Raw genomic sequence first — 22,405 nt, 5'->3', positions numbered from 1 at the left:
GGGTCTCTCCCCGGGCTGGCAGGCGCTGGCCCAGGTCACAGTCCTGCGGCGGCTGCTGTGGAAGGAGACGGGCGCTGCGGGGCCTCAGCCGGCACGTTGAGGCAGGGGTCTTTGGGGGGGGGGGGGGGGGCGGGGCGGAGGGGCACGGGCTTCAGCTGCGCGGAGGGGGCAGATGTGTTAGCAGCTGTAACGGAGGCACCATACCACTGCTGCCAGCGCAGCAAAGGCTGTGCCGGCTCCTTGAGGCACTGAGCTCATGCGCTGGCCTCAGCGTTTGTAGTTGCCCTCGGAGCATGCTTTTCCGGAGTCAGTGTTCCTAATTCTCCCTTTCTCTGCTCTTCTGTATGCGCAAGGACATGGTGTCCTACATCCTCAGGATAGAGGGCAGACCATACACCATTCACCTGCAGCAGCAGTAAGTTGGCCCCAGTCTTGCCTTGTTTGACGCCTGCCATCCTGTTCCCTGGCAGCTGCTGGGCTGGGGGCTCTGCCCCCCCACAGGACAGTGCCAGGCTGTGCGGTGATCCCTGCCTGCAGGCATTTGTGCTGCTGCTGCTCCCTCTGGCTCTTTCCAGCACCATGCCCTGCTGCAGGCATATCCCAAAGCCCACAGGAGAGATGCGTGCGTGTGTGCCGAGGGGTGGCAGAAGGCTGGAGGGGGGTTTGAGGGATGTTTGTGCCTGTGAGCCCTGATGCCAGCGGGTTCTGGATCTGCCAGTGCAACAGCACAGGCTGCAGGACCTGGAATAGGCTTGAGAAACTGTGTAAGAGAGATTTAAGTCCTTCACTTTACACCTTTCTTTTGTAGTGTCTTTTTACCTGGTGATTTCAGGATTTACACATACAATGAGAAGGGATCTTTGCGCTCTGATTCAACCCATGTCAAGGTAACCTTGGATTGCTTTGGGGTTTTTGTTCCATAAGTGTTGCAGCGTAGAGCTTCTGCCCAGTATGTGCATTCAGCTGTTTGGTGGCGGGTGAGGGAATTGCCCTCGCAGCCGCGGAAGGGGCGCCTTGTCCTCTGTTGTGCCATAGGGAGGCTGCCACTACCAGGGGTACATTGATGGCTTCCCCACCTCAGCAGTGACCCTCAGCACCTGCTCAGGGCTCAGGTAACGAACCGCCACCTCCCCACGCTGCCCTGCCCATCAGTGCCCGTGGGTGCTGCTGGGCCTTTGCTGCAGGGGAGCCCAGGGGTGCCCCAGCAGCCTCGCTCAAAGGCACCGGGACTGGGGCAGCCTCCCCGGTGTGGCTGCAAACAGCTGGTGCCGTCACCTGGCAGGGGCTTGCTGCAGTTTGAGAACATCAGCTACGGGATTGAGCCCCTGGGTTATTCTCCTGCGTTCGAGCACTTTGTGTATCGCGTGAGTGGCGAGAAGATGGCAGGGTCCCTCCTTTCCAGCAGCCACCCCAAGACAGGGCCAGGTGGGCTGACCGCAGAGGAGATGTTGAACAAAGCACGTGGAGACAATGAAGTGAGTGGATGTCTGCTCTCGCGGTGGGGCTGATGTCCCCGTCATGCAAGGAGGGGAGGGCTCCAATCCCACAAGAAGCTTTGGCTGGTGTTGTCTGGACAGACTGATGGGGGAGGGTGTTCAGGAGTGGCAGTGCTTGTGGTGGGGTGTCGCATGGGCTGTTACTCATCTAGTGCCTAATGAGAGGCGTTACCATGGTAGAATGGCTTTGAAAAAAGTCAGAAATGGCAAAGTTGGCATGCGTTCCTTATCTTATGCTAATTTAAAGACAGCATTGTAACATTACTTTTGAATGGAACCTTGAGTAGTCTAGCAAACCTCAGGAGTAAGGTGACTATAGAATGTAGAAATAAGTAGCCTTGGAGACCATTTTCCTTTTCAGCCACTGTCAGCTGCAGCACTCCTTCCCAAATACTTCAAAGTGTACGTAGTTCTGGACAAGGCTTTGGTAAGTCCACACCATTCATCTTCTCCTTGTGTTTGCCTGACTTCTATGAGCATAGAAATGGTGCCATTTCCCAGCTTTTATCTGTATTTGTTTTCCCTTTTGAAAAGTTATATGTACTACAGACATTGTAAGAAAGAAAGAATGAAAATTGATAGTTGAATTTACACGATTGGATGTTGGCAATCATTTCAGCATTTCAGCATTGTTCTGCTTCATCCTGGCAAATTCCTTGTCCACTTGTGTCCTCTTGGGTTGTTTTTCAGTACAACTACATGGGTTCAGACACGAATACTGCAACACAGAAGATAATCCAGGTCTTCAATTTAGTCAACAATGTAAGTTTAAAAGTCTTGTTTGTATTGTAGTAAGAATGATGGTGGGGTAGATGTTAGTAATGGCCACCTATATCCTAGCTGCTCTTGGTTTTAGGAGGAGGTTATGCAAAAAATTCCAGTTCTTGGCTCATGATGCTGCAGCTGTGATGGCTGGGCATGGCCTGGCAGGAGGTGTCTAGAGCTGCCGTTCTGCTCAGAAAGGAAGCTATGTGAGCAGGCGTTTCCTCTGTTATGCTTTCAGATGTTTAATCCTCTTAATGTTACTGTTGTGCTGTCCTCCCTGGAGCTGTGGACAGAGGAGAATAAAATATCGACAGCAGGGGAAGCAGATGACCTTCTACAACGATTTTCACGGTGGCAACAGTTGTATCTCACTCTGCAGTTGTATGATGTAGCTTATCTACTAGTGTAAGACAAAGGTTTCCTTATTCAGTAAAGGTTACAGGGTAGAAATCAGTTAAGCCAATGTAGTTTGAACTATAAAGTTCCCATGAAAAACAGTTTTTTAAAAGAAACATATTTCTTATGTATTTCATAATATTAAGGAATTAGGAAATTATTTCTTTCAAGACATACCTTCCAGCTGGCATTTCAGTGGCGATGCAGCACGCACGAGTGTGCTGCTGGTCCCAGCAGCCCGTGGCTGAGGAGGGGCTCTGCTGCTGCCCCGGCCAGGGCTCGGCTGCAGCCCCGTCCCCACCTGGCAGCTGCAGACCCTACCAGCAGCTCCCCTGGGGCTGGCAGGGGGCACGGGGGCAGCGGAGCACCCGGGGGCACCCAGGGGGACTCAGGCTGTACAGACCCGGGATCGCCCGCTTACCTGCAGCCATGGGGCATCCCGGGCTGGATGGCTGGTGACTTTGTGTGTGTTCCAGGTACAGGGACCGAGCAGCATTTGTGGGCATGACGGCTCTGGGAAAGGCGTGTCAGAGAGATGCTGCTGGCGCAGTGGCCGTGGTACGGTGCCACCCAGGCCCCACCAGCACACGTGTCCGTGAAGCTGGCTCGCCCATGGGCGGCAGGGACAGGCGGGTGGGACACAACCGGAGCTGGGACCTGCCAGGGTCTCGGCAGGCAAAGCAGAGCCGCCGCAGCCCCGCTCTCTCATCCCTCTAGTACCAAGCGGCTGTGACACTGGAGTCGTTCTCCATCCTCCTGGCACAGCTGCTGGGACACAGCCTGGGCATCGGCTACGACGACCCCCGAGAGTGCCACTGCCCTGGGCACGTCTGCCTCATGAGCCCAGAGGCGCTGTGAGTTGGTGGCGTCCACGTCCCGCCCGGGGGCAGCAGAGGCGGGTGGGCAGGACGTGCTGGGGGAGAGCGGGGTCCCTGGCAGCTGCCAGGTCAGTGCCACAGCCAGCGCCATGCGGCACATGCAGCCGTGTGTCTCCTGCACCCTGGCCGAGTATGCGCTGTGCCACAGTTGCATGGTGGGGGTGGTCGCAGGGTGTCCTTGACAAATGTCATTCTGTTGCAGAAAATACAAGTCAGAAATATCTGCTTTTATTCTTTTAAGAAGGAAAAAAATAGTCATTAGTGATTCAGTGCTTAATTTGAAAAAAAGAGACATTTTCTCTCCCAAAGCAAGATATTTCTGAAGGCTTCTCAGTTTCTATTAATAATGCATTGTAAAGTTGGGTTTGACAAGTGAACTAAAGGCACACAGGGGATCGTTGCACCTTGTGCCAGCAACTGAGCAAGTTCTTGAATTGCAGAGATTTTGAGAGGCTGCATGGCAGTAGATGCGTTAACAAACCCCAGTGTGGATAATTGATTTATTTTAGACACTTCAGTGGCGCAAAAGCCTTTAGCAACTGCAGCATCAGAGACTTTGAAACCTTCCTGAAGCACGATGGAGGTGCGTGCCTTTTCAGTGGACCTCACTTGACTGGACTGTCGTACCGGAGAGCGGCCGTCTGCGGCAACGGCGTTGTGGAGCCTGGCGAGCAGTGCGACTGCGGGGCAGCGAAGGTGCATGCTGAGGGAATTGTGGCCAAGTGTGCACATTTGTACTGTTTGTACGTTTAGAACAATGAACCCTTGAGACGAAGGGCACAGCTGAGGTAGAGACCAGCCCAAGAAGGATGATGTATTTTTAGATCATTTTTCTATGATGGCATTCATCTGACAGCAGCTTTGCCCACTTTCTTCTGATAGATATTGCCCAAGTGTAGCTTTTTGGGGAAATGATGGGAGAGCAGAACCTCTTACAGTAAAAACTTCTGGGGGAACAAAAAAGTAGAATAATGTGGTTTTGTGTTGTGTCCCCAGGCATGCTTGAAGGATAAATGCTGTACTAAAACATGTCGGTTTAAGCCGGGAGTGCAATGTACCTCTGGATTATGTTGTCATGAATGTCAGGTAAAGAACATTTTCACAATTATCACAAGATCATTGTTTGGTTTTGGAGAAATAGTATGTTCCCATGCTGTCAGATGGAGACAAACTCCTGCTGTGCAGAGAGGTTCCCAAGGTAAGGCTTTCAGCTCAGCTCCCTGAAACTTCTGGGAGGAATATTACTGGGGGAAGACTATTTTGGAGAGTGGAACATGCATGTGGGGACCCGACTGCCTCAGAGGTGGCCCCAAGGGACTGGGGATGCAGTCAGGACAGCGTTGGGAGGGGCCTGATGGGGGACCCCACCGATGGGCACATAAGGATGGAGAGAAGAGTCCTTTCTGCCTCCTCTGCCAGTTCAAGCAGAAGAACTCACAATGCCGCCCTGCCGCCGATGCGCAGTGTGACCTGGCCGAGTTCTGCAATGGGTCCTCTGCGTCCTGCCCCCCCAACCTGTACGTGCAGGATGGGCATGACTGTGAGCATGGCACCGGCTACTGCTACAAGGGACGCTGCCAGTCTCCGGACCTGCAGTGCCAGCAGCTCTACGGGAGAGGTAACAGAGGCTGCTGTGGTTGCACTGGTGCTGCGGGGACTGCCCGGGTGCAGGAGGTGGCCACAAGTAGTAATGATGCTCAGTTTGTGTCTTTGCTCTTTAATGCCCCGATCTCAGGTCAGTCTCATCATGCCTTTTTAGCTTGGTTTTGGTGGGAATGAGGGTTTGTGGTTCGTTGGTAACTTGTTTCTGGTACTTCCCCTGTGAGCCCAAACCCAATTCCAAGCACCTGTTGAAGCAGGAGGGGGGTTTGGGACTGCACTTGCACATATCTGACATGAGCGATGGGGCACAGGACTCTGTGCAAGATTTGTGCCTTGTGTCCTGGCTTCTCCTTGTGCAGGAGGCAGGAGGGACAGCAGTGACCGCGGTGCCTGAGAAGGGTGGGTGCAGTACCCCAAGGGGGGCAGAGCTGTGAAGCAGAGCACCCAAGGAGGGAAGGACACAGCTGTAGGAAAGCATTTCAAGCTCAGTTTTGACTCTAGTTAATATACACTTCAGTAGCGTGTTGTGCTCCCAGTTCTTCAGAGATAACGATGAAAACAACAAAAAAAGTAAATTGTGATCTGTGAGCAAACTTAATCAGTGAACCAACCTACTATTTGCTAATCCCCTGCTAACTTCTGGGGTTCAGGACTGCTGGGGGTTTGGCAGTTCAGAGACAGGTATCTTTTCTCTAATTAGTGGACAGCATCTGTGTTTTGCTGTGAACAGGATGAAAAATTCAGAAGTTAATAGATACTGTAATATCTCCCTCTGTGTTCCTTTAAATTATAATAAATATTATTGCTAAACTTGTAGGTTCAAAAAATGCTCCTATAGCTTGTTACGAGGAACTCAATAGTCAGCGGGACAGATTCGGACACTGTGGGTTCCAGCCCAGACAAGGCTATAAGCCCTGCGCTTGGAGGTATGCTCTAGGAAAAGGCACTTGCTCTGCTAAAAATGTGTATTTTAATTGGAACTTTACAGTCAAGGGAAGTGTCCAGACTCCAGTTGACAGTAAGATTTGTGGAGCAATATATAGAGTTAAGTGTGTATTCTCCTTGTTGGTAGTGTGATGTCTCCTTTTGTGCAGATCATCTCTTGAACTTCCCAGTCCTGCTTATTTTTTCTTACCATGCAGTGCCCCAGATTTGTGTTGCGCTGTTTAATGTTGCTAGTTCATCAGGTAGCACACATATATATGTGTGTGTGAGATATACATCCTATGCAAATTGATTTTACAGGGATCTCAGATGTGGAAAGTTAATCTGCACGTACCCGTACAGCATGCCATTTCCATCAGATGATGCTGCTGTTCTTTACGTCCAAGTGCGTGAGCACTTATGTGTGTCTTTGGATTATCTGAAGGTATCAGCAAGGCTGGATCCTCTTCTGGTTCCGCCAGGTACAAAGTGTGGTTCTGGAAAGGTGAGAAAACATTTTATAATTATCTAAAATGCCAGATATAAACTGTAAATATTAACAAGGTTTTAGAAATACTTGCTCCTTTGCAGCGTAAGTGTACTTGATATTTACAAACCCTGTAAAATATGCAAACATTACGTGAAAGGTTTGGCATGGTGTAAGCATATGTAGACGTAACCCAACCCCAAGACAGTAACTGTAGCTTTTTAAAAGCACTGTTGTTTTTTTAGAAGCAGTGTATTTTCACTCTCTTTTGGAACATAAGACCGAAAGGCTGAGCGCTGCGATGGTAAGGCAATGCGGAGCTGGAATTGTTGTGGTTTTTCCTAGGTGTGTATAAACAACACTTGTCACCCGCTTTCAGTCCTGGGATATGACTGTGACAGCGCAGTGCAGTGCCACGGCCACGGCGTAAGTCACTGGAGGGCACGGGGGCTGCTGCCGAGGGTGAGTGGCTTTGGCATGAGGATTTGCTGTGGCTTGTACGGGAATTGGTCAAAGACCCATTTCAGGCTGACTACAAAATCATGACCCTGTTGGCTAACACAGGGAGTAAAACCATTTAAAACTCTGGGTCCTAAAGCAATATCAAAATATGGCAAATTTTGTTCACTAAAATGGAGAATTTGGTCGTTTGGTTTATGGAGGGGGGGGAAATCGAAAGCAAAATTGAAGGAACATGGAATTGAGGGCAGTTGGAGCCAGTGGAGCTAGAAAGTGTTGTGTGGCTGTAGGGAGTGGGAGCACTGCAGTGTGATGCTTGGAGGGGTCCCTGGCTCCCCGGCCCCCCGCCTGGCCCTGCGTGCTGACAGCCGGGGCGAGCCGCCCTCTTCTCTGCTGGTCAGGCGGAGACGCGCGTGGGTTTTGCGGGAGGGTGACGTTTGACTCGTTTGATGTCTCAAGGCTACCAGAGCCTGTGCTCGCGGTGTGTTTCGTGCCTGACACGGTCCCTGAATTGCCAGAGCGGCGAAGGGCGTGCAGCCCCCGCGGTGCCCGCCCGGCCAGCGGCAGCGGCACAACACCGGTCTGGGTGGAGGGTCCCTTGCATGAACCCATGGCCGGTCTTTTAACGCCCCCCCGGGCTTTTCAGGTGTGCAACAACAGGGGGCATTGCCACTGCCACGCCGGCTGGAAGCCCCCCGACTGCCTAGAGAAGGGGTCCCGCTTTGGGGGAAGCGTTCACAGCAGGCTCCAGGTGGTGGACCGTGGTTAGTACCCCCAGCCGAGGGGGGACAGGCGTGGGGGTCCCTGGCAGGGTGGGGAGGGCGGGGGGTCCGTGCCCCCTGCCCACTGCCCACTGGGCTGTCTCCTGCCAGGCCTCTCCCCTCAGTGGCTGCTGGAGAACCCGCTGGTGCTGGGCATCTGCCTCCTCCTGCTTGTCCTCGCCACGGCCATCTGCCTGGGCCTCCACTGGCAGGGCCAGCAGCCCCCTGGCACAGAGGGGTGAGCAGGATCCCTGGGGGGGACGGGCTGTGGGATGGGGCCATGGTGCTCCCCAGAAGGGTGGAGATGATCACCAGGGAGGCACGGGCTGGGGCGACTTCTGCAGGGTTGGAAGATTCTCCAGGTTGAGGGGATCCCCTGGGCTGCGGTGATTCCCTGGGGAGGGCAGGGAGATTCCCTTGGGCAGATCACCTGATCCCCAGGGCCGAGGTGATCTTCCAGGGGTGGGGAGGAAATTCCTAAGGGCTGAGCTGATGCCCTCAAGGTGGGGGACGATTCCCCAGGGCTGAGGTGGTTCCCAGGGCTGAGGCGGTTCCCTTGGAGGGGGGACATGAGGTGATTACCTGGGGGGCTGAGGCGACCCTCTGGGTCTCCGTGCAGCCCTGCAGTCGAGGAGGGCAGCAACGGCCAAGACCCGGACACGGAGCCAGACCCGGACATGGACACGGACACGGAGCCAGACCCGGACACGGACACGGACACGGAGCCGGACCCGGACACGGAGCCAGACCCGGACACGGAGCCGGACCCGGACACGGAGCCTTACCCGGACACGGAGCCAGACCCGGACCCGGACACGGAGCCGGACCCGGACACGGAGCCAGACCCGGACACGGAGCCAGACCCGGACACAGAACCAGACCCAGATCCGGACCCAGGGCTGCACCGCGGGTGCTAATAAAGCCGTTGGGCGCAGCCCCGTGTCTGTGTCTCTGTGTGGGGGCGGCAGGGCCGTTTGGGTACCGGCCGGGCAGGATGGGGCTGTGCCTGGCTGTTCGGGAGTGCCAGTGCTTATGGTGGGGTGACCGGGGTGTCTCATGGGTTGTTACTCATCTAGTGTCTAATGAGAGGCAATACCAGGGGCTGCAAGATTTACTGATAGATTGTAAAAATGGGGGTGTATCTCCCTCCAGTCTGCAGATGATTGGTGGCGATGTGCTAGCTGCTCTGGCCTCAGGGTTCACGCGATGAGTGTCCCAGGGCCCCGGTGTTCATCTTAGCTGGGAGCCAACGTTATTAGCAGAAGACTTCAGTGTTGTCCTAGGTGTTAACACACGGCTTTTGCTTTCTGCTCTGAAAACAGAAGGAGCAGATGGCAATGCTTTGTGGAGGGTTTAGTGTCTCAGACAAGTCAGCATTTCTTGTGCCTTATCTCTACATTGGTGACATGAATTATTAATAGTAAAGAATTTGTTTTTTCCAGTTGGTGCCCAAATACGAGAGAGAGATGGCACTCCACGTGGTTTTGGGAAGGGCTTTGGTAAGTCTGTGTCGGTTCCTGTTCTGTGTGTTTTCTTTGCCGTTGCTCGAGCTCCAGTAAAGCTTCACCATGGTCATCTCCATGGTCCTGCCTGGCTCCGTATGGTCTATACCTTGTGGCCGCATGTCATCGGGCTGAAGCCTCTCTGGGAAAGATCATGATAACTACATGTGCTTCAGCGTGGCAAATAACCTAGTTATATTCTGGTGTTATTTTTCAGTACGAGTACCTGGGTGCAGACGAGTATGTTGTGACACAGAAGATAGTTCAGGTCTCCAGCTCGCTCAGCAGTGTAAGTTTTCGCTGATTTATGCGTACTGAGATGGAAACGTTGACGGCTTATTTCAGCCTACTAATGGATAGGTATTGGTAGGATTTGTCTCATTTTGGAGAAGATAATTAAATGTGCTTTTTGGAAATACGGAATCTCTGCTTTTTAGCTTTTGACTTTTTGGTTTAGTCTGTCAGAGCCTCCAAGTTTGCCTAGCAGTTGTCCAGACTGGGGCAGGAGCTGTGGAGGGGATTTTATCCCATCCATCCAACACAAACACATGCTTTAAATCAGTGCTGCTCTGGAGTCCAGGATTCCTAACCCCCCTGAGATAACATGCTGTCCCACAGCATGTGCTCCACCAAGGCATCCCAGGTGCCAGCAGCCACTGCTGCTTGTTTCCATCTGGCTGTCTTAGGGAAGTGATTTTATGTTTTTCCTGCCTGTATAGTACACAGCATGCACAGTTGGATGAGCATTTGACTTGAAATCACAGGGAATATAGCGTCTCCTCCTGGAAACCTAAAAGATGCAGACAAGGACAAGTTTGTGTATTCTGTATGTTTAATTATTTAATATATTCAAGTTTAGGTTGCCTTTGGGTTTGTCAGATCCTGCTTACTGAACTGATTTTTTTTGCTCTTTTGGACACACTTCTGTGTCTTTCCGTTTTATATTTTCTACACCTTTTTCATGACATACATACAAAGCAGCCCATCATTTGCCAGCTGCTCCCATCTGTTTTCCTGAAGCAGCATGGTTGCTAATAAGTACAAACATTTAAACAGCACTTAAATTAAAAATATAGGAGCAGCCACTTCTCTTGTTAAACTTTCAGATGTTCAAGTCCCTTAATCTAACAGTTATGCCGTCCTCCATGGGGGTCTGGATGGATAACAGTACATTTAAGACAATGGGGCACGGTGAAGAGGTGCTGGCACAGCTGTTGGAGTGGAAGCAGATCAGCCCTGTTTTGCAGCCCCACGAAGTGCCATTTCTGCTCCTGTAAGAATAAATCATGATCATTATTTAAGAGCAGACAGCAACAACCTGCTGAATGCATGCACTTTTGAATAACATACTTTGCTATGAGCATGGTGCCTCTAATAAAAATTAAGTAAGGATGCAGTGAGGTATTGCAAATATAAAGTGAGATCTGCCCAAGGTGGGCAGGCTGGAACCCCCACAGTGCAAGGCTCGAGGATCCTCCGTCGGCAGCGGCGTTGACAGCATGCTGGGTCCCGGTGGGTGCTGCAGCCGTGCTCGGGGTGCCCTGGGTTTTACTGGGTGCAGCGGCATCTCCCGTGGCCCCACAAACGGCCTTGTCAGGCTTGGAGCTGAACAGCCGGCCGTGGCATCGCCTGGCCCTTAGCCAGAGCCATACCTTCCATACCTTTGCTTCTCTCCCTAGATCGTATTGCAGAACCCTCTGCCCTGGCCGTGCTCAAGAACTGGCTGCTGCTCAGCTTTGGCACCGTCCTCCTCGCTCTGGTCTGTGACACTGTCGTGATTACAAAATGGAGCCAGCTGAAAAGATCCTGTGCAAGGAGGGGATCGCGAACAGACAGGTAAGTTGGTGTTACTTAATTCAAATCCTCCATTCTGGGTGTGGGAGATGGGCAGCGAGCATTTGTAGTGACCGGAAAAGCTGGCAAGTGGGATTTACAGCTTGGGCAGAGCAGTGAAAGTTGTTTGGAAAACAGCAACTATTTGTTGATAAATTGGGAATTGTTTGTTGGCCACCAAGGGAAGAAACTAGCAAACAGGTGTCTAAAATGTACAAGCGTAGAAGCAAAATGAAGGGCGGCTTTCTTGGCACCAAGCACGCTGCCTGTGTGCAAGAGCTGGAGGAAATAGGTTTTCCATTTGCTAATTCCTGGGGAAAGCTAGCTGTAAAAGGGGAGAGGTAGGATGCAGGAGAGGCTGCAGGTCCCAGTAAGAGCGGGGAGTGGTGGCTCGCTGCGACTGGGGGGAGCCTGGGGGGGGCTGAGGCACCGCTCTGGGTCTCCGCACAGCCCCGCCACCCAGGAGGGCAGCGACAGCCGGGACATGGACACGGAGCCAGGGCCGTGCCACAGGCACCGGTAAAGCTGTTGGGTGCAGCCGCGTGTCTGTGTCTCTGTGCGGGGGCTGCAGGGCTGGTACCAGTGGGGCGATGCAGGGGGTGGTGGGGCTGCTGGCTGCACTGGGCTGTCGGCTGGCCAGTGTCGGTGGTATGGCTGGTGGTGGCGAGCAGCCCCCCGCAGGTAGGTGCAGCCCCTGGACCCCGCAGCCCCCAGTGCTGCTCTCCCCATGGGCAGCACGCCTGGGCCTACATCGTCCCCATCGAGGGGACCCCCCGCACCATGTGGCGGTGGCAGCAGTGAGTGGGGCGCAGCGGGGTGAGTGGCGCGGCCCCCGGCCCCTCTGCAGCCCCTGGGGCTGTGCAGGGTCATGGCTGGGGACCAGGGTGGGCCACTGCCTGGTGCAGTGGCCAGCATGTGGCCACATGCCGACTGCAGGGGTGTCATCTCTCCATAGAGCGTTTTTGCCAGAGGATTTGCAGATCTATACCGGTGGCAGAGGGGGGCTTGTGAAATCCGAACTGGCACACCTCGAGGCCTGTGCCACCTTCTCTGCCCAAGGAGCCCCCACGCTGCAAACCCACACCCTTATGCTGCTTGCTGTGGTGGCGACAGTGGCACAGGCTGCTTCCTCGGGTCCCTGCTGGAGCAGCAGCTACAGTTGAGGTGTGGGGCAACGGCACTGGCTGGGCGACATTTTCCACCCAGCGCATCTGCTCTGGGACCACGGCTTTGGTTGGTGCATTCAGAGGTACGAGGACTGGCAACGGATTTGCCCCTGTGGGGTGATGCAGCCGTGCCAAAATTGCCTGGGACAGAACATATCTCCACTTGAGGAGCGAAGCACTTTCTAGGCTGAGGCTACAGGGAGAATATTAGTCGTACAGACAGGTAATGCAGTCCCGCACTTCAGAGGACCCATAGTGATGCCTGTCCCGCTGTCCATGCCCCCCCTCAGCCCTTCCCACGCACCCACGGCACCTCCAGCCCCGGCCCCCCGCACAGGACGCTTTCTGTGCAGGCAGGGCTCATAGTGTTGATTTTCCCCCAGGAAACCACTATTTCAGCAGGCCCTGCTCAGAGCCTCCTGCCAAGTGCCCCTGGATCGAGGGACCCACCGGGCTGCCCCAGTGTCCCTCAGCCGTGGGACCCTGCCCTGCCAGGCGCCAGGCTGGGGCGGCTCTTGGCAGCACCGGGGCGCTCAGGCCATTGCGGCCAAGGCACAGGAAGGGCGCGGGGCGGACGTGTGGTCCCCGCCGTGGCTGCAGGCTCCTTCCCGCTGGCGTGGGGCTGGCCGGAGGGTGGGCTGTGGCGGTGGTGGCAGAGGAAGCCTGACTCATCAGAGCAGGCGTCGTGCCAGGAAATCCCCCGGTGCTGGGCGGCCCCTTCCCTGCTCTGGCTGCAGCCCACATCCCCTGGATAGGCAAACCATGGCACTCACCTTCATGCCTGGGTGGGCTTGGGGGGTGCCCTGCCCAGCGCCAGCACACTCTGGCACACAAAATCCCTCCAGCCTTTCCACGAGAAAGAGCTGCCACAGGTGTGCCCCCTCCTCAGGGCCCCTTGGTCCCCAAGGCACAGCGAGCAAACGGCACAGGCACAGTGTTGCCGCAGCCCTGTGCTTTCCCCTGCTGCAATGGCAGCAGCACCCGCTGCAGGGAGGGGACCAATCTGCCAGGGTGACAAAGGCAGCACTGTGGGGAAATGGTCCATGGCCAGCGTAAAGCACCCCAGGCTGCTTCTGTGCAGCCTCCCATGGGAGCCTGGAGCATCCCTGCAGCTCCAAGGGGAGGTGCTGGGGGGAGGCAGCTCACAGCCCCTACCCGCAGCAAGGGAGCTTCCTGCAGCCTTACCCGTAGGTGGATGCCCACGGGATGGAGATTAATGTTTGCTCCATGACAGTACCTTATCGGCAACCTTTAACCATGTTTGCTCAGACCCTCCGGCCATTGGGTGGCCGGGCCCTAGCCCCCCCAGGACAAGGTACGTTCCCCTCCCGGGGCTGGGGCACGCGGCGCTGGCTCAGCACATACCGGGAGCAGGGCAGCCTGCACGTCTCCGTCGAGCCAGAGCACATCTTGATCCTGCAGCCAGCACCTGGTGATGGAGGCCGACGACAGCACAGAGGAGACCCTGCTGCCTCTGGCGCTGACAAGGTTTCAGCTCTCCGAGGAGTACGGCTTCCTTCTTCCTGATCCTCTGGTAGGAGATGGCTGTGCCACTGCAGTTGTGTGCTACAGGAGACAGAGAACAGAAAGATAGAGGGGTTGGCGAGCAGCTTTCTGGTTGGGTTTCGATTGAATGCTACTCCATAAGAGGTTAAAACAGCAGTGAGGAAGGCACATGATATTTTTGCTCAGGCAGTTTCGTAGGACAAACCCTTCACTTTAAAAATGAGTAAGTGGCTGCAGCAAGCGCCACAGGGGAGAGGAGAAGGAGCTTTGCAAATCATGCATCAGCCTTGGCTTTACAGGATTTCAGGGAGCATGAGGAGAGCAGTCAGACTGCAGATCTCCCATGCTGAAAGTGGTGCCATTTATCACTGGGCTTACTTCACAGTGGGAGTGCTCAGGGACAGGCAGATGCTTATTTATCATCCATTAATTCGCAACCACGCAGGCTGGTATTACAAGAGGGGGAACCAGACACAAGCCATTAGCTGCGATGTGACACGTGGGAGCCCAGGCTGCCCTCCCTTCCCTGCAGGCGCGAACATAGCCCTGCCAGTTCCAGGAAAACCTCTGCAAATGGAACGGAGCGGGACGGTGAAGGGTCCCCACACACCCCCAGCTGGGCAGTGTCCGGAGCAGCCATCCCCAGGGCTGGTGTGTCACAGCCCTGCTCTGGCTGCCCCATGCATCCCCTGGCCACCATCGCAGCCCCCATCCCCTTTTCTCCCCAAACCCTATGGCTCTTCTGCATTGCAGCCAGAGCAGGGACCGCAGCAGGAGAGTTTGGGTGTTGTCTCTCAGCTAGCCTCAACTCCAAAGAGTTTGCCTAGGGCTGGCCTTATCTCCAAGCCTTCTGTCCCCTCCTGCTCCTGTCCCAGCACGCTGCTCTCCCCACACTGGGACAGACAGGCTCCTTCCGCTTTGCAGTGACTCCCCGAGGGGCATGCCAGTGCCTAGAGCTGCACTGGTGCAGGACTGTTTTGACTGTCCCATGGTTGGCATGAGACCCTCAACTCATGGGTGTGCAGGGGATGTGCTCCCCCAAAAGCCCCCCCAGAGCCCAGGGGCCAGGGCAGCCAGCCCGTCTCTCTCAACCGACCCATCACCACTGAGCCCAGTGACTTCTTCCCAAGCTTGGTGCTGGCAGTGCCGTGTTTGCTGTGACCTGTCCCTCCTCAGCTGCCACCTGCCCACAGCGGGATGCTCCGGGATGCTCCATCCTCTTGGTGTTTCATGAAGGATGATGGTGGCAGCGCGTCCCCAAGCCCGGCACAGCCCTGAAGACTCCTCTTTAGGGAAGGGGGCTGCACTCTCCCCTGAGCCCCTCCCTGCTTCATGCACAGCCCCACAGCCAGCTCTGCTGATGCCAGATTTAACCTCTTGGACACATCTCCTGTCTCAGTCCTGAACTGCTCAGAAACTACGGGGAGAGAAGAGATGCAGCCTTGCAACAGTCAGACTCTGCATTAACCGCCCTCTTGTCTCTTTCAAGACAGAGCTGCCGGCACCCTACGGTCCCTGGATGGAGATTGCCCATGACCTGCCTCAGCTGATCACAAGCCATCAGCTCCGCTCACGAGTTCACCAGGTACCTGTGTTATCTTTCCTGTCTCTGGTGCTCTCTCAAACCTTGGTCTGACACAGCAGTGTCTGCAAAACGCATGGAAAACCAAACCAACAGCAAAGCCATGTCCTCAGCAAGGACTCACGCAGACAGGACTAATACCGTGCAAGGGCAAAGCCAACGTCAACACAGAAGTAACTCCTATGGCAGACCCCAGGGCGCACCGGCCCCCCCGAGGCGGCGAGGCTGGAGTGGATGGCATGACAGCTGCGGCTCATCCCGGCCGCGCTCCCTGCCCCTGAGCCCCCAGGTGCTCCATGAACCCCTGGCCCGGCTGGACCCCTCTGGCACACAGAGGGATCAGATGCTCTCGTGCACACCCCAGCACAAGGGAGAGGAACGCCTCTTGGAGTAAAATCCTCTGGTTTACTGTCCGTGCTTACAAACCAGCAACAGCGCATCAGTAGCAAATCCTGCAGCGTGGGAGGGAATGGAAGCTTGCAGGGAGACAGCAGAGGCAGGGAGAGGCACTAGGAGGGTCTCTCCCCTGCTGGTGGGGCAGCCCCCCGCTGCCGGGGGCCCTTGGCATCACCTGTGGTGCCCCTTGCTCCCAAGGGTTTCCCTGGCAGATGCCGCAGCTGAGCGCCCAGCACCTCCGAGGGCATGAGGAGCTGCACTTGGCGCACCTGGTTCTCAGCTTCATCACGATGGGCTACCTCTGGCAGGAGGGCGAGGAGGGCACCGTGAAGGTAAAAGCAACACGGAGCAAGTCCACCTCTCCTGGGGATCTGGGGGCTGATGCTGCTCCCCTGGGACTTATCCCATAGGAGCAAAGCCCCTTTCCTGAGGCTGCAGCACCCTCCTGCCTGGCTGGGTGCCCATGGACAGGCACCTTTCACCAGCCTGACAGTGTCCCTGATCCTTCCTGTGCTTTGTGCCATTCAGGTCCTGCCCCGAAATCTCGCTGTCCCCTTCTGGGAGGTCTCGCAGGCCCTCGGCCTCCCACCCATCCTCAGCCATGCGGACTTTGTGTTGGCCAACTGGAGGAGAAAGAACCCCAACGGGTAAACAGGCAAACGCTACCGGAGCGAGCATGGCTTGTCCCGCCATCGGGGCAACAGTGATGAGCCTGAGCAGGTCCTGTCTAGCACAACGGGGACAAACAGTTCCCAAACTGCTCCTGTTCTGCCAAAAAACATTGAAAACCCACTGTCATTGGGGGCCTGTCTCATGGGGGCAGATGCGGGTGCCCAGTGGGGAACGGGGTGCCTCTGGGAGCATCCCCCCGGGACTGGGCCAGCGAGCTCATTTGTCTCCTACAGAGCACAGTCTGTTGCTGAAGCAATTTATAACATCTCTCTCTCTCTCCTTTTCTTGTGCATTTGTTGGCAATAACTGAAATGCCCACAGGCCTCTGGAAATTGAGTAAGTATTTAAGATGCTGATTTATTTTCTAACGGTATTAGTTTTGTTTGAATTGGCTTAGCACTCCAACACTGCAGGGCTCTGCTTAGGTTGAACCTACCTCCTGATATATGAGCACAACAAAAACAGCTCAGCCTTTGGCAGAGAAATGCCACTGCAACAAGAGCAAAGTGCCATGACCACAGCTGAACCGTAGGCTGTCTAGTCCACACAGAGCCTGGCTGTCATGGGCCAGACTTCTGGTCTAACGAGTGCACGGGGTGGGTCATGGATCCCTCAAAACCAGAGAGGCCCCTCTCCCCGTTTGCTCTGTGCCAGCTCCTCTCTGCCCAGGGTGCAAATGAGAGGCTCTGCAGCCAGGAGGGTTTTGCTCCAAGGGCTCAGTGGGTCCTGGGGTGTGCGGGGAAAGCCTGAGCAAGCACCCTTCTAACCCACACACACCCGGCGCTCCACTGGTCACCTTTGCAGGAACCTGGACACCATCATCTCGCTGCCTGGGGGTGAGAGCCTGCGAGGCTTCATCCTTGTCACCCTCCTGGTTGAGAAGGCTGCTGTGCCTGGGATTAAGGTAGGGTACCGTCGTGCCCCATAGCTCTTTGCTCACCCAGAAAGCACCTGCAAGCACGCGCCCACGAGGTGCACCCGTCCCCTGCATGCTTGCTTGTGGCCTGGGGGAAGGGGCAAGGCTGGCGTGGGTGGCAGCGGGTAGCTGGAGCCACTGTACACAGACATCCCAGCCCCCTCATCATTTCGTGCTCTCCCTCCTCTCCTCTCGCAGGCAGTCGTTCAGGCCATTCGTGCCATCCTGCAGCTGGATGAGGAGACTCTGTGCAAAGCCCTGCAGGCACTGGCAGAAGCCATCAGGGACATGAGCAAGGCTTTGAAACAGATGCACGGTAACAGCAGCCTTCAGCTGGAGGGCGGCTCACACCCTCACATCGCTGTGCACGCTTTAGCTCATCAGATGCATTAGTGTAAATGCGCTCACACTTGGCCCCTGCAGCATCTCTGGAGGGATGGAGTGGGAGGAGGCAGGAGCAATGCAGGGGCAGCTCAGCGCTCCCAGGGTGACGCAAGGTGTTTGAGCACCATGAGGGGTAAAAGCGTAGGGTGGTTTTGGGCTGAGCAGCTCTGAGCGGTGATGCTGCACTGCACACAGCAGTGCCCCAAGGAGCCCAGACAGGGGAAGCCCACGGTGGGGAGGGGGCAATGCACTGGCCCCTCCTGCCAGGTCCTTCTCAGGGTACAGATTTGGGTCACCTCAGTGGCATTGGGCGGGGGGGAGCACTGCCACACGGGAAATGCCAATGCAGAGGAAACTAATTGCCTTTTGCCCATGGTGACAGCTATGATCTGATTTCCTCCTAGACTATGTGGATCCAACAGTATTTTACACTGTGATCCGGATCTTTCTCTCTGGGTAAGTGCAGCACATTTCCCACCAAAGCCACCGTGTTGATAGCTGTCAGGGCTGGGGGTAGCAGGGGACGAGCTGGGAAGGGGCAGCCCAGACAGGGCATGGGGTCCCCAAGGCAGGGTAGGAACCAGCATTGTGTCCAGCAGTGGTGGCCCCAAGGGCAATGCAGTCCCGTCCCTCTCAAGGGAGGGAGTTCCCAGGCACTTGAGCTGCCTGTGCGGAGCCAGAGCCGGGTAAGGACTGCAGCAGAGGGCTGGGGTCTGCCTCCCTACCCACTTCTCTCCATCCTGCACTTCAGCTTAGCCCCGGCATTGTCTCTGCACTGCAACAGCCATAACTGTGCAGAAACAAATCATTCCTGCTCTTGGCCCAAACAGTTTTGACAGGAAAAGACTAATTTCTCTTTCCGTTGCATGCTGTACACAGAAAGCTACAAAGCTGAGTGGGGTCCCTTCCTCCTGTGTGTTAAAGAAATATCAATAACAAGCCTATTGCTGTTGCTCCACTACAAATCTGTTAATTAACAAAAAAATATCCCCGCCAAATACTGGGGAAGAGAAAGTCACTTGGGCAAGGCAGAAACACTCCCATGAGAGCCCAGTGCTGGGGGTTTGCTATCCCTCATCTTCCCTGCGGGGCTGTGAGCATCCCCAGCTGCTCCACTCCTGGGCTTCTCAGGGGGTTTCTATTTTTATTTCTCTTTAGCATATCTCAGCATTCCTAAGTCAAAAGGCTCCATGCATCCTGATTAGGTTTCTCTCATTTTTTATCCAAGCCGACCTCGTCTTGATGGTCATCAGCCTGGAAAAACATGCCTTTTAAATTCCCTTCTGCTTATAAGAACTTCCCACTAGTAAAGGTTACTATAAATACATTCTTGGGAGAGCTAAAAATATTATGGTATTTGATAATGAATCTATTTTCTCTGCAGTTTGTGCAAAATCTGCTCCAGCAGTCGAGCAGCCTTAGCAGACAGCACCAAAAGCTTCCTGAAATGGTGCATTCTTCAGAAGGTCAAGAGATATTTTTGTGCCAGGCACATTATCTCTCTGAAATTGTAACAACTCCTCTTTCCATTTGTGAGCGAGAATATATCCATTTTTGCACAACAGGCGCATAAAACTGCATGACAGGGACTGTGAGTTAATGGTGTATGGGGGGAGGCACCGATGCTGCCCGGTTCCTGGGCTTGCTGAGGACGAGCAGCTTTATGAGGGGGAGGAAATCACATTACAGGCTTGTTCTCTGCTGAAATAAATAAAGGCAGGCTGTCCTGCGCTGTCCTTAAAGACATCATCTCAAGAGTAACAAGAACAGAGAAAAATCCAAAGCACAAACTTCAAGGGCTTGGAACAGCGTTTGGGCAACTACCTGCTGCAGAGGCAACCCAGCTTCAAACGGCTGCTGGGACTTCAAGGGATTAATGTTAATTAAGTCACTTGCCCAGGCAAGTTCCCTCTCCCTTCTTGCACGCCCAAAGCAGCTCTGGACCAGGACATGAGCTGGAGGTGCAGCCAGGCGGAGGGCAGCTCGTCCTGGGACCATGCCATGGGGTGCTCACCAGTGTGCAACGATCCTGTAGAACCATCCCTCGCTCCTCAGCGAGGGATAATGAAGGATTTCTCTCCACACCCATGACCTTGTTGTGCACCTTGACACGGTGTTTGGTGTCCAAGTTTATCTCCCATTTGAGGACAGCTGGCAAGGCTGAGCGAGGAGGGGGAGATCCACGGGCCAGGCCAGGAAGGTTTTGGTCAGTTGTGCCAGCCTAGGGTCCCTTCTCGCAGCCCCCATCATTATCAGCTGCTCCACGGCCACTCCCTGCCTGACTGCCCTGTCTTCCCGCTCAGCTGGAAGGATAACCCTGCCATGCCGGAGGGGCTGATATACGAAGGTGTAGCTGACGAGCCCATGGCGTACTCGGGAGGGAGCGCAGCGCAGAGCGCTGTCCTTCACGCTTTTGATGAGCTCCTGGGGATTCGCCACAGCGAGGAGAGCAGTAAGACACACTTTTCCTTCTTTCTAAGCAAACAAGGGGGTGAGGGAAGAACCGAGCCAGAGTGATTCCCAGGGCTGTGCCCAGCTCTGCCAGCTGACAGGACACCCACCCATCTCACCTTTGCAAAACCCTCGCAGAGCCCGGCTGGGACGAGGTTCTGCCCAGTTCATTAGGGAGGCAGTCTATAAACGAGGCTCTGGCAGGCACTTCCTTGCTGCTTATAAATTCCCAGATGGATAGACTTTGCTTTTTGCATTTTAACTTTTTACTGAGATTATATATGGGTACAGAGATGAGGGAACAGAGTGTGCCAGCATCCTGCCAGTAATTTAGCTCACCCATTCACATAGCTCCACGTTAGTCCAGCCCCCAACAGAATATATTTATCAGAACTTAGCAAAACCACTCTAGTAGCAGAAAAGGCTGAGAGCAAGGGCTAAAACCTGCCTTTAGGGTTAAGAACAACCCTAATGGAGCATTGACCTAAGATGGGTTTTCTTCCTCAGTTAATCAAGGCAGAAAGGAGGGGGCCAGGAGGCTGTGCAGGCTGTCAGGTACCACCCAGCACAGTGGTCCCTGCAGACCACAGCACCAGTGCTCCAGTCTGGCTGCCCTCTGAGAGCGTCGGGGTGCTTTAACCCACTCACCCCCAACTTATTTCTTCCTTTGCTTGTGTCTTCCAGCCACCTTCCTCCACAGGATGAGGGACTACATGCCCCCACCCCACAGAGCCTTCGTGGAGGAGATCCGCCGTGCCCCATCCCTGAAGCAACATGTGCTCTCCTCCGGAGACACACAGCTCCGTGCAGCTTTCAACCAGTGCATCTCTGAGCTAGCAGACTTCAGGTCCTACCACATCACCATTGTCACCAAGTACATCACTGTTGCAGCAGCCAAAGCCAAGGCCAGACAGGCAGAGCTGTGTGACAGGGTTGGCCCCTCTGCGGGGAAGCTCCCATCTGCACTGGAGGCCAAAGGGACCGGAGGGTCCCACATCTTCAGCTTCCTGAAAAGTGTCAGGGACACCACCAGGGAAGGGATGATAAGTGCCTGACTTGCCCCAAGGGTTTGCAAGGCACTGCTCAAGGCGGGTGCAGGAGGCCAAACGGCTCCGGTGCATGCTGCAGCACACGAGCCAAAGTCCAACTGCAGCGACCTGCACCAAAATTCTCCTCTCCGCAGCACCCTTCCTGCTCGTGCATGTCTGGGATGTGGAACGTGCTCTGGGTTGTCAAAGGAGGAGAGCACTGTTGCTGGTAAGCCCCAAAAGGCATGCAGTGAGTGCAGCATCCTGCCATCGCACTGGGATGGGCACAGCATCCTTCCGTGGCACTGGAATGGCAATGACAACCTTCCACAGCAGTAGGATGGGTGCAGCATCCTTCCACGGCACTGGGATGTGCACAGCAACCTTCCACGGCACTGGGAAGAGCGGTATCCGTCCCAGCCCTGCCTGCTGTGCCCCACCACGCTCATTCCCCGCGGGTGGGGGCTGCCACTCCGCTGGGGGCGACACGGGCTAATAAAGCAGCGATTCCCAAACCCAGTCGTGCTGCCGGGCCTTGTGTCCGTCGCGAAGCTGCGTCCCCGGCCAGCCCATCGCGACATCCAGCGCTTCTCCATCGCGAGGTGGCGGCACAAACCTGCTTTTGGCTCCGCCGCAGCCGGGCTCCCCGCAGCCGAGGCATGGAGCGGGCAGGTAGAGCGAAGCACGGGGGTGAGGATTTGGGAGGGCTGGGGTGGGGGCTGGGGGCTGCGGGGTGCAGCAGGTGCCAAGCCAGGGCTTCCCACTGCGACCCACAGCCTTTGGCTCCCCGACACGGCTCCTGTCCCCGACACTGGCCAGCCCTGCCGTGCTAACTGTGCTAACACTGACATGGTGCCATCCTGCCGTGCCCGGGGCTGCCAGGCCCCTGCGGGTCCCAAACCACCACGGCAGGCTCGAGTCAGCAATTCTCATCACACCTCGCTGCCTAATTCAGATGCTTGGGCTGGTAATGCCAAGCAGTCCGGTTGGAAACTCGGACTCTTGTTTGCCCAGCCTTTCACAATTACTTGTTTCTGTAAAAGACGGTTTTGTTTGCTGAAATGCCTGCTGCTAGTCTGAGTAACAGGCAGAGATCTCACATAGCCCGTGCGTCTGCAGCAGGGCCACAGTTACTCCAGGGGAAGTCTGCTGAGAAACCAACTCCCCAGGCACGAGAACGATGCTGAAGTCACTCAAACCC

General features: G+C 55.2%; 2 protein-coding genes across 3 annotated transcripts; both read left to right on the top strand.

Annotated features, from left to right (window-relative positions):
* The first annotated feature begins 168 nt into the window (after positions 1-168).
* Positions 169-8,702, top strand: LOC101920865 (disintegrin and metalloproteinase domain-containing protein 2-like). Its single transcript, XM_027781146.2, has 18 exons — positions 169-415; positions 809-887; positions 1,036-1,112; positions 1,283-1,475; positions 1,858-1,923; positions 2,187-2,258; positions 2,500-2,666; positions 3,134-3,215; positions 3,375-3,511; positions 4,045-4,231; positions 4,532-4,621; positions 4,955-5,153; positions 5,955-6,063; positions 6,383-6,566; positions 6,894-6,974; positions 7,654-7,771; positions 7,880-8,006; positions 8,388-8,702. The coding sequence occupies exons 1-18, from the start codon at positions 345-347 to the stop codon at positions 8,683-8,685; spliced, it is 2,337 nt and encodes a 778-aa protein (XP_027636947.2). The 5' UTR covers positions 169-344; the 3' UTR covers positions 8,686-8,702.
* Positions 8,703-13,571: 4,869 nt separating this feature from the next.
* Positions 13,572-21,723, top strand: LOC101914440 (indoleamine 2,3-dioxygenase 2). Of its 2 annotated transcripts, none has more exons than XM_005233527.3 (10): positions 13,572-13,803; positions 15,265-15,360; positions 15,966-16,085; positions 16,282-16,400; positions 16,747-16,761; positions 17,230-17,329; positions 17,540-17,657; positions 18,130-18,181; positions 20,029-20,177; positions 20,861-21,723. In XM_005233527.3, exons 1-10 carry the CDS (start codon positions 13,705-13,707, stop codon positions 21,229-21,231), a joined length of 1,239 nt encoding a protein of 412 aa, XP_005233584.1. In that variant the 5' UTR covers positions 13,572-13,704; the 3' UTR covers positions 21,232-21,723. The 2 variants fall into 2 exon arrangements, with proteins under 2 accessions (XP_005233584.1, XP_027636903.1); XM_027781102.2 differs by lacking the exon at positions 13,572-13,803 and adding an exon at positions 20,684-20,731 and having other exon boundaries at positions 15,264-15,360; positions 15,952-16,085.
* The last annotated feature ends 682 nt before the right edge of the window (positions 21,724-22,405 follow it).

Source organism: Falco peregrinus, chromosome 17 (genome assembly GCF_023634155.1).
Source record: "Falco peregrinus isolate bFalPer1 chromosome 17, bFalPer1.pri, whole genome shotgun sequence".
NCBI classification, from domain to species: domain Eukaryota; kingdom Metazoa; phylum Chordata; class Aves; order Falconiformes; family Falconidae; genus Falco; species Falco peregrinus.
Note: the sequence above shows the minus strand (reverse complement) of the source record. Positions and strands in the feature narration are given on the sequence as shown.